Here is an 8,643-nt window from a genome sequence, read left to right as displayed (position 1 = left end):
CCCCCGCCTGCCGCACCCTCGGCCCCTGCCCCTCCCGCCGCCCCCTCGTTCTCCGCCCCGCCCGCCCCTCCCGCCGCCCCCGGCGCCCCCGCTCCGCCCCCTCCTGCCGCCCCCGGCGCCCCGCCCCCGCCCCCGGGAGGACCGGCCGCCCCCGAGGAGAAGCGGTCGAACCTGCTGCTCCAGATCCAGGCCGGCATGCAGCTCAAGAAGGCCGAGCAGGTGCAGAAGCCGGCGCCGGTGCAGGAGGACGGGTCGATCAACATCGGCGCCATCCTCGCGCGTCGCATGGCCATGGAGGGGAGCGACGACGAGGACGACGACGACAGCGATGGTGGCGAGTGGGACGACGGCGGTGACAACGACTGGGACGACTAGACGTCGCCGCCCACCACTTTGGCAGTGTGCGCCAACACGTGCATTTCTCCATAAAAGGAAACATGTTGTTTTGTTTTTACATTTTGTTGTGTAGCGCGTCACCACAAGATAGAAGAAGAAGATGCGGTTGCAACGGGCTCTGGGCTTGGTCTTGCTGCTTTACTGCTCCGGCGTGGCTCAGTGCGTAGGGCAGCAACGACAACGCGAGGGGGATCCCCAAGGGGCGAAGCCGAGACCAGCCGAAGGACCACCTTCTACTCGCCCGCCCGAGGAAGGGAAGAGTGGCAGGATGAGGACTCTTCTCCTCCACCTCGCCCGGCTCCGTGAGGAGTTCATAAGCGAACGCCAGGAGCTGGCCCTACTGAGATCTCGGCCCGAATCCTTCTACGCCGAACCGCTGGCACCCTCCCCCCAGAGCAAGGCCTCACGAGGCCTGCCACACGACCGTCCAGGAGCAAGAAGAGAATGAAGAACTTCACCCAACTTGTACAAAGTCTCTGAGCTGAAAGAGAATAAGAGAGCTTTACGCCTTTCTTCTTCTTCTTCTTCGATCAAACGACCACTACTACTCGAGGGCCTTTCGCAGGGCGGCTTCGATGTCGCTCCGGGCGTCGCTGTCCACGCGGGCGCCGAAGCGGAGGTCGGCCACCCCCATGCGCACGGCCACCATCCGCTCGAGCCGGTGGTCCAGGTCCATCTCCACCTGCCAGCCGAACTCGAAGTAGTTCTCGGCCTCGGGCTTGGCCTCGCTCACCGCCTGCATGCTGTGCCGGACCGTCACCCACCTGTCCTCCTTCTTCTTCCTCTCCTTCTTCTTCGTCACGGCTGTCACAGCTTTGGTTGAAGGAGCTGAGGCGCCGCCGTTGATAGTGGTGGTGGCCTGCTGCTGGTCCTCCTCTTCGCCGCACCGGGCGAAGCTGCCGCTCTCGTTGTCGTCCTTCCTGCTGCTGGCACTGCTCGTGGTGCTGCTGGCGCTGCTGACGTCATCATCATCGGCGGCGGCGCCGTGGGGGTCGGCGGCAGGGTGGTGGATGTGGATGGTCACCATGACGTCGCCCTTTTCTCTGACGGCGGGCAACTGCAGTGACGATGATGGTGATGACGATGGTGAGGCGGGGTCGGTGTTGCCCACGCGCTCGTGCATGAGCATGAGGCACGGCGCGATGACGCTGCTGTGGAGGGTCTTGAGCACGGCGGTCAGGCCTCGGGCCTCGTCACCATCGTCGTCGGACAGCTTCAGCACCTGTCTCACGAGAGGCGCGGGGGGGGGGCAAAGAGAGAAAAGAGAAATGAAAGAATAAGAACGAAGGCTCTCGACGAGTTGATGGGGGGGACACGTGCCTCGCGCAAGAAAAAGCGAAGCGAGGAAACGACGTCGTTCTTCTGGTAGTGCTTTTCGAACTCGTTGGCAATCACTGGTGGGTGGGTGAATGGTGAATGGCGTAAGAGAAGCTTCAACTAGTGTGTGCGTGCGCGTACCTTCTTCCTTATTTGGGGAGAAGACCTGGGCGAGGACCAACAGAAGGGATTTGATGTTCTGCTCCGCTGGCGCGTCAGGCACAGAGCTAAACAACGTCTTGTCTTGCAGCCTGCAAAACACACACAAAAAACTATGAGCAACACACCCGTACACATACACACACGCACGCCGCGAGTGGACGTACGAGACGGAGGAGCGGAAGGCGATGGCAGCCAGGCTCTTGTGTATGGGGAGCTTGTTGTGGGGCCGTGCCCACATCTCTCTTTCCTCTTCCGCGATCCGCGCTTGGCCTGAGTAGTACTTACCTGCGTGCGTGTGCGTGCGTGTTTGGTGTGTGTGTGTGTGTGTGTGTCGTGCGTGCGATGGTGTGTGCGTGCGTGCGTGTGAGCTCAGTTCAGCGAGCGCCGAAGACCCGTGGAGCGGGGCTGGGTACCGATGTAGTCGAGGAAGGCCCGCTTCCGGGCCTCGCCCGCCTCGGTGGCGGGGAAGCGCAGCTTGAGGAAGGCGAAGCTGGCGTCTTCGAGCATGGAGAGGGAGTCATTGAGGGTCATCTTGAGGTGCCACTTGAACGACGAGTCCTTCGTCTTCTCCCACTTGGAGTGGCGCACCGTCACTCGCCCGTCCTTCTGAAAATTAATATCTGCACACACGACACATTGTCATTCACCACACGCACACGCACGCGCACGCGCACACGCACGATACAAAGCGAGGACAATGGGGATGACCTACGTATCTTCCAGTCGCCGGCGTTCATGTAGGTCTCCTTCTCGGGGCTCTTGGTCATGAACAGATTCAGGTGGATCACCGCCGGCGCTAGGATCGCTTGATTCACCAGCTAAAGGGAATCATGACACCACGCAACGACGTGAGACACCGCAGCAACACACGACACACACGACACACGACACACGCACGACACACACGACACACGACACACGACACACGACACACGACACACACGACACACGACACACGACACACGTGCGCAACACACGGCGATTGGTGGCAACCTTGAGGATGCGCAGACTTCGGAGGCGCGGCACCACGACCTCGCCGTCGTCGATGAGTCCGAAAAAGTCCAGCATGGAGCCCACAATGTCGTGCACCGACCCGCGCACCACCTTTTCCTGTCACGCGCGCGCGCGCAACACTTCACATCTCAGCAAACGTTCCCGGTGCGTGTGTGCGTGTGTGTGTCGTGTCGTGTCGTGTGCGATGGTGCGTGCACCTCGAACACGGTCATGATGTGATCGCATTTGGCGGGGTCGACGGTGGACGCCAGCGCCCACAAGACGCGCTTGGTGGGCAGGAACCGCTTCCTTCGCTCGTCGTCGGCGTCCTCCGCAAACAGGTCCGGCCCGTTCAACTGCCGACCCTCGCTGTCCCACACCTGCGCAACATAATAAAATTAATTTATATATAGATATTATTTTTTATTTTAAAATAACTCAATGAAATCAATAACCTACATAATAAAAAACCCAATGAGTAATAATAAACTAGATGATAAATAGTAAAGAGCGAAAAAAAGAGAAGAAAAATGGCGGGGGGGCGTACTCGGGTGGAGGGGGCGAGGCGATGAAGGTCCTTGTGGACGGGGAGGGACCGGAACGAGTCGCCCACCGTGCCCTCGACCTCGCCCCATATGTTGTCCAAGTCGCAGAGGCCCGCTCCATTCTCCGAGTCGCTGGGTCGCGGGCTGAGCGGCTTGCCGGCACCACCACCACCACCCACGGTGTTCTTCACCTTCTTGAAAATCTTCATCTTTACAAGTACAACCGCACGAGCGCAGTGTTGTATTTCTTTATTCTTCTTGAATTTCCGTTAATTTGTTGCTCCGTCGACAGAAAGATGAATTAATTTTTCCACGTCAGCAGAGCGCCCAATGGATTTTAGGTGCTATTCCGATCTGTTCTCAAGACGCCCCGATTGGTGGTGCTGTTGGGAAAATGGGAATATTATATTGGATTCACTGAAATAGGACAATTATCGGGGTGATCCGCTTGCCAGCCCCATTGGTGGGGGCGGATCTCTCGTGCTTGTGCTATTTGTGGTATACCGCTCCGGCAGTCAAGCGCCACAGTAGTGTAAGTGGGCTTCACACTTGCTCTCAGGCGTGTTTCTTTTTGTCTTTAGTTTGAAGTTAAAAAAATGTACAATACATAGTTATCTGTGTTGTGTTGTTGTGTGTCGTGTCGTGTTGTGTTGTGTTGTGTGAATGGTGAACTAGTGAAGCGAAAGAGAAGGCGCGGCGGTGGGTCCGGAGCTCGCCGTGGCAGCGCCGGCTCCCAGGATGGAGTAGGACGGGAACAGCACCGTAGGCGGCATCGCCGTCAGCGCGAAAGACAGGAACGAGCCGTTGCCAGCGCACTGTTGCTGTTGTGGCGTCGGCTGCTGCTGGGGCGGCAGGTAGGGGTGGAGTCCGCCAGGGGCCATTGGGTGCGGGAAGGAGAGGGACGGCAGGATGGGCTTGCCCTGGAAGGTGCGGAATGGCGACGAGGCCGAGAAGAGCCCGCCGGCTGTGACGGGCGTTGTCGAGGGCGACGAGACCGCGCTGTCGATCTCCTGGTCGGACGACATGGATGGGATGCGTTCGATGTTGACCACCAACTCGTGGCCCTTCCTGCGGCGCTTGGTAAGCGGGCCCTGCGCGTCGTCGTCGCTACCCTCGACGCCCGGGTGATCGGCCCCCATGCCCAGGCGCGGCGAGGCCGCGGCCGAGGCCGAACTCGAAGGCGACGAAGGCGGCGATGATGACGTCATCATGGACATGGCGCCGGCCCTGGCCGCCGCCGATGACGACGATCCAGACCTGAGCGCCGCGTCGGCAATGGCGCCGACGTCGATGAGCTTCTGGCGCCTCTCGGCCTTGAGCTTGCCCTTCTTGCACAGGGTCTTCTGGTTGCTGAGCCACTTGCCCAGGCCTGGGTACTCCTTGTTGCCCTCGGCCACGCGGCAGTTGCCCTTGACCCGCTTGTAGGTCAACAGCCACTCGAACTTCTCCTCCCACCGCGCCTCCAGCGCCGCGCTGTACTTGGGCTTGCGCGTCTTCTTGCTCGATGCCGACGCCGCAGAGGCGGTCGATGATGAAAGCGGTGAGTGTGCGGCGATGGTGGACACGGGCACAACTCCGAACGAGCTCGGCGAGTTGTAGGGCTCGGGCTGGCCAGGGTAGACTGAGGCGGAGGCGGTGGCGGGCGCGGTGACGCGGTGATGAGGCGTCATCGGGGTTGAGGCCGGCGGCGAAGGCGTCGACGACTGCCGCCGGGTGGCGTGGCTCCGGCTCCGGCGTGTGGAGGACGATGGATCGACATATTCGTCACCCTCGGAGAAATCTTCTTCCTCGGGCTGATCGACGTCTTCGTCTTCGTCGTTGTCGCCGTCCTCCTCTTCATCCATCATCGAATTGCTATCTTCGCTTTCGCTTTCGCTCTTAGCAGCTTCGCTTTCGTTCTTGATGTTGGCCGGGGAGCGGGCAGCGACGTCGACGTCGCTGACCTCCTCGTCGTCGGCCTCTTCGTCGCCGTCGACCGCCATGCTGGATCGCATGCGAGAGTACTCCTCGACCTCCGACTCGCTCTGGTCGTTGCTGTCGGCGCTCTCGAGTTCGCTGTCGTTGTCGTTGTCATCGTCGTCGCTCATCACGCGCGCCGAGTCCGTAGCCTTCAGGAGGAGCAACAGGTGGATGGCCCACTTCTCCTCTTCGGGCTCGGCCGAGTCCGTAGGGCCGGGTCTGGCCGGGTCATGTCGAAGCACCGGCTGGTCGGTTGGAAACGTATTCTGTGTTGTTGGTTGTTGGTTGCGAGAGTGATGGGATTGGTTAGTAAGGTTAAGGCACAATGGTCGGCCAGGAAACCAAACTCTCGGCCAATTGCGTTAAGGAAATTTGAACTGGAAATTAAAAGATACCGAAAACACGCCAATCGGGGATGGTGTGAACGGGAATAGGAGTTAAAAAAGAAAGTGGGAAAACACAAGGGGTGGGAATGTTTGCGCAAATGATGAAACCACCGCCGCGAGCTAGAAACGAGGGATATTTGTATGAACGTGACACAGTCCTGTGTCTCTTGGGGTGCTTCTTGGTGACACACACAAATAAAAGACACAACTAACACTGAAAACGGGGCGAGCAATTCCAAGACCGGACATTATTTTGGGAGAGAGATAAAACAGGAAGCAAAGACACCCTACACTGAAGAGACACACCGCGGAAACGCTAAGCAAAGAGTGACGCACAACTGTTGATGGGGATGTTGACGAACCGTTTGCAAACCGTTTGTTGGGACCTCTCTGGGCGTCGCGCTCTTGCGACTTCGCTTCCGGCCGACCGGCGTGCTTGTGGTCGTGTTGGGGAGAGTAGCGAGGGAAGCCATCATCGTCCGGCCGGCGAGTAATGTCACTGTCGGGCGTCCGCGATGTTGGCGTGTCCGCGGGTGGCGTGTGCGGTGGTGGCTTGATGTTGATCGGGGCGCGCGCGAAGGATCTCTTCTTCTGGGCTCGACGAGAGGTCTGGCGTTGTCGTTTGGTGTTGGTTGTTGAGGTCAAGTCACGCGAGCTGGAGGTTGTCGGCGAACTATAGTGTAAGTGTAAGAAGTGATGGAAAGGGTGATGACGTTCGCTCACTCTCTTGTTGAAGAGGGTACGTGGCGTACGTGTACTAGGGTAGAAGGAAAAGAAAGAGAACTGGAGGCGGAGGAGGCCGAGAGCACAAGTATTACGCAAGGGGGCGGTCGACGGCGCAACGCGATTCGTCGGTCGGGCTCGACGGTGTGAAAGTGTGCGTTTGGACCGGAGGATGTGAAGAGAGGAAGGAAAGTGGAAGGAAGCTGCCGGGCCGGAGATGAAGGTCCAGGACCAGTTGGTCTTTTGTTGCCCGCACTGACCACTAGTGTACCCACCGTTGCGGTGGTGTGCTTGTTCGGCCGATACGTCTGGTGCGTGCGTGGGCTAGCTTGATGCTTGTGGGGGTGGCGATGAGGTGAAGACAACCGCCGAGGCGCTCACTTCTTGTAGGAGGGCGGCCGCGACCACTCATCCCGCCCCATCATGTCAGCCCATTTGTGTCAGTGACACAGGCACTAGGTTGGCCCAAGCTTCATGAAGTGTCAATGCACCACACGGACAGATGTTCGGTCGATTTCCCTTATCAGTCTGGTTGCCAGGCCGGGAATTGAGCCAAAGCCCCATTTGAAGGGGATGGATCACTGACTGGTTGGTGAAAATTCCCGGCCAGTCGCGTTTCGTTTTTTCTGGCGAATCGCGCCGAGGCCCACCTGGGATCCCTGCCTGTCGGATGGGCGAGCTCTTGGTTCAGTTTCAGGGCAAAGGGCCACAGCATGTAAAACAAGTTAGGTGTTCCATTGTGGTGCTGGTGGTAAATGAAAGTGCTACAGGACCATTCAATTTTTGCTTGCTGTGCACCAGCTGTTGCTCCAGTAATACTGCTATTGGTGCTCTGTCCAACTGCAAAGGTATAGACCTTTCTTTCTGCTTAGTGACTGTGCCTCTCCCATTAAACCATCTCTTTCACCAAAACTTGGCCACCCACAAGCTGGTTCATACCTGTAACCCCAGGCCACACAAACACAATTTGTAATCAGCCCAGCTGGCCACAATTGTGGGATCTGGACATGGCCAACACAGCAGAGGTGCATGTGTTGCAAAATCAATCCATTAATGCTGCAAAATAGCAGTTCCTTCATGAGATAACTGGAAAGCAACTGGCTGAAGTATTTTTTTTGCCGCCTCCCTTGAATTTTGATTTTTTTTAGCCACCCCGTAAAAAGACAAATAAATACCATATTCCTTAGATGCCTCAGCTGATTTCTTGACTTTTCTTTTACACAGATTTGATTCAAGCAAGATCAGCCTCGATGGACGGGACGCCAGCCAAGGCGCGGAAGCCACTTTTCCCCAGCACAGCCACTATGCAGCAAGTACGCTCCATGCCCCTTGTTTCGTTTTGCTAAAACAACCGAAGTAATGCAGCGTTGTTTGGATGTTTGCAGGCCCCTTCTGCGCCACTATTTCCCATCTTCCCCTCCACCGCTGCACTCCCCTCGCCGCCTCCCGTCCCCTCGCTCTTCCCCTCTGCCGCTGCACTCTTCCCCTCTGCGGCTGCTGCCATCTGCGCCGCACCACCGCCACTGCCGCCCTCAGCCGGCGCGCTGGTCCCTGCAGCTGCTGGGGGTGGTGCGGCGCTGCCCTCATTCAGCTCCTACCCACAGGAGCTGGTGCCCAAGCCGGCCCCGCCGCCGCCGGTGGTGCCTGTCGCCGCCTCGGCTCGAGCCTCCTCCTCTTCTTCCGACGACTCTGACGCTGACGACCGCAGTCGAAGGAAGAGAAAGAAGCGAGGCAGCGATAGGGAAGGAGACAAGGAAAAGGACAGGAGGAAGAGGAGCGATGAGAAGAAGAAAAAGCAGAAGCGGAAGAGAGAAGAAAGAGAGAAGGAGAAGGAGAAGCGCAGGAGGAGGGACGGCAGAGGGCGACGGCGCAGGGATGAAGAAGAAGACGAAGAGGCGCGCAAGCGGACAAAGGAGGAGCGGGAGAAGGAGCTCCAGATCGAGCGCAGGCTGATGCGCGAAGACGTGCGAAAGCCGGCCGCACTCTGGCTCACCGAGCCTGTGGAGTACGCACACAACCGCACGACACACGAACCACCGCACACGCACCACCGCACACGCCACCACATTCGCTAACCGTTACTGTACAGATCGTTGCCGGTCGAGAGGCTGTACAGGATCGATGCCACCGGCGACAGGAACAACCTGGTGTTCGGGTACCTC

The 8,643-nt window shown here is 58.5% G+C and overlaps 4 protein-coding genes across 4 annotated transcripts in view; 2 read left to right on the top strand and 2 right to left on the bottom strand.

Moving 5' to 3' along the window:
- The window catches only part of ACA1_168940 (uncharacterized protein), a gene marked incomplete at both ends in the record, with an annotated part of 1,658 nt that extends 1,189 nt beyond the window's left edge, over positions 1–469 (top strand). The window contains one exon of the mRNA XM_004353872.1: positions 140–469. Coding sequence (XP_004353924.1) covers positions 140–469 — 330 coding nt within the window. The remainder of the gene's footprint in view (positions 1–139) is intronic.
- Positions 470–940: 471 nt separating this feature from the next.
- ACA1_168930 (uncharacterized protein) lies at positions 941–3,622 on the bottom strand (the record flags this gene model as incomplete). Its single annotated transcript, XM_004353870.1, has 9 exons — positions 941–1,618; positions 1,747–1,790; positions 1,855–1,964; positions 2,040–2,160; positions 2,289–2,495; positions 2,588–2,693; positions 2,869–2,985; positions 3,087–3,248; positions 3,416–3,622. 9 exons carry the CDS (start codon positions 3,620–3,622, stop codon positions 941–943), a joined length of 1,752 nt encoding a protein of 583 aa, XP_004353922.1.
- A 462-nt stretch (positions 3,623–4,084) lies between these two features.
- Positions 4,085–6,234, bottom strand: ACA1_168920 (helicase associated domain containing protein; the record flags this gene model as incomplete). Its single annotated transcript, XM_004353868.1, has 2 exons — positions 4,085–5,638; positions 6,121–6,234. 2 exons carry the CDS (start codon positions 6,232–6,234, stop codon positions 4,085–4,087), a joined length of 1,668 nt encoding a protein of 555 aa, XP_004353920.1.
- Positions 6,235–7,785: 1,551 nt separating this feature from the next.
- On the top strand, positions 7,786–8,556 carry ACA1_168910 (uncharacterized protein; the record flags this gene model as incomplete). Its single annotated transcript, XM_004353866.1, has 2 exons — positions 7,786–7,794; positions 7,867–8,556. The coding sequence occupies 2 exons, from the start codon at positions 7,786–7,788 to the stop codon at positions 8,554–8,556; spliced, it is 699 nt and encodes a 232-aa protein (XP_004353918.1).
- Positions 8,557–8,643: the final 87 nt, after the last annotated feature.

This window comes from Acanthamoeba castellanii (assembly GCF_000313135.1).
Source record: "Acanthamoeba castellanii str. Neff unplaced genomic scaffold scf7180000084739, whole genome shotgun sequence".
NCBI classification, from domain to species: Eukaryota; Discosea; order Longamoebia; family Acanthamoebidae; genus Acanthamoeba; species Acanthamoeba castellanii.
The sequence above is the reverse complement of the archived record's forward strand: the minus strand, read 5'-3'. Positions and strand labels throughout refer to the sequence as shown.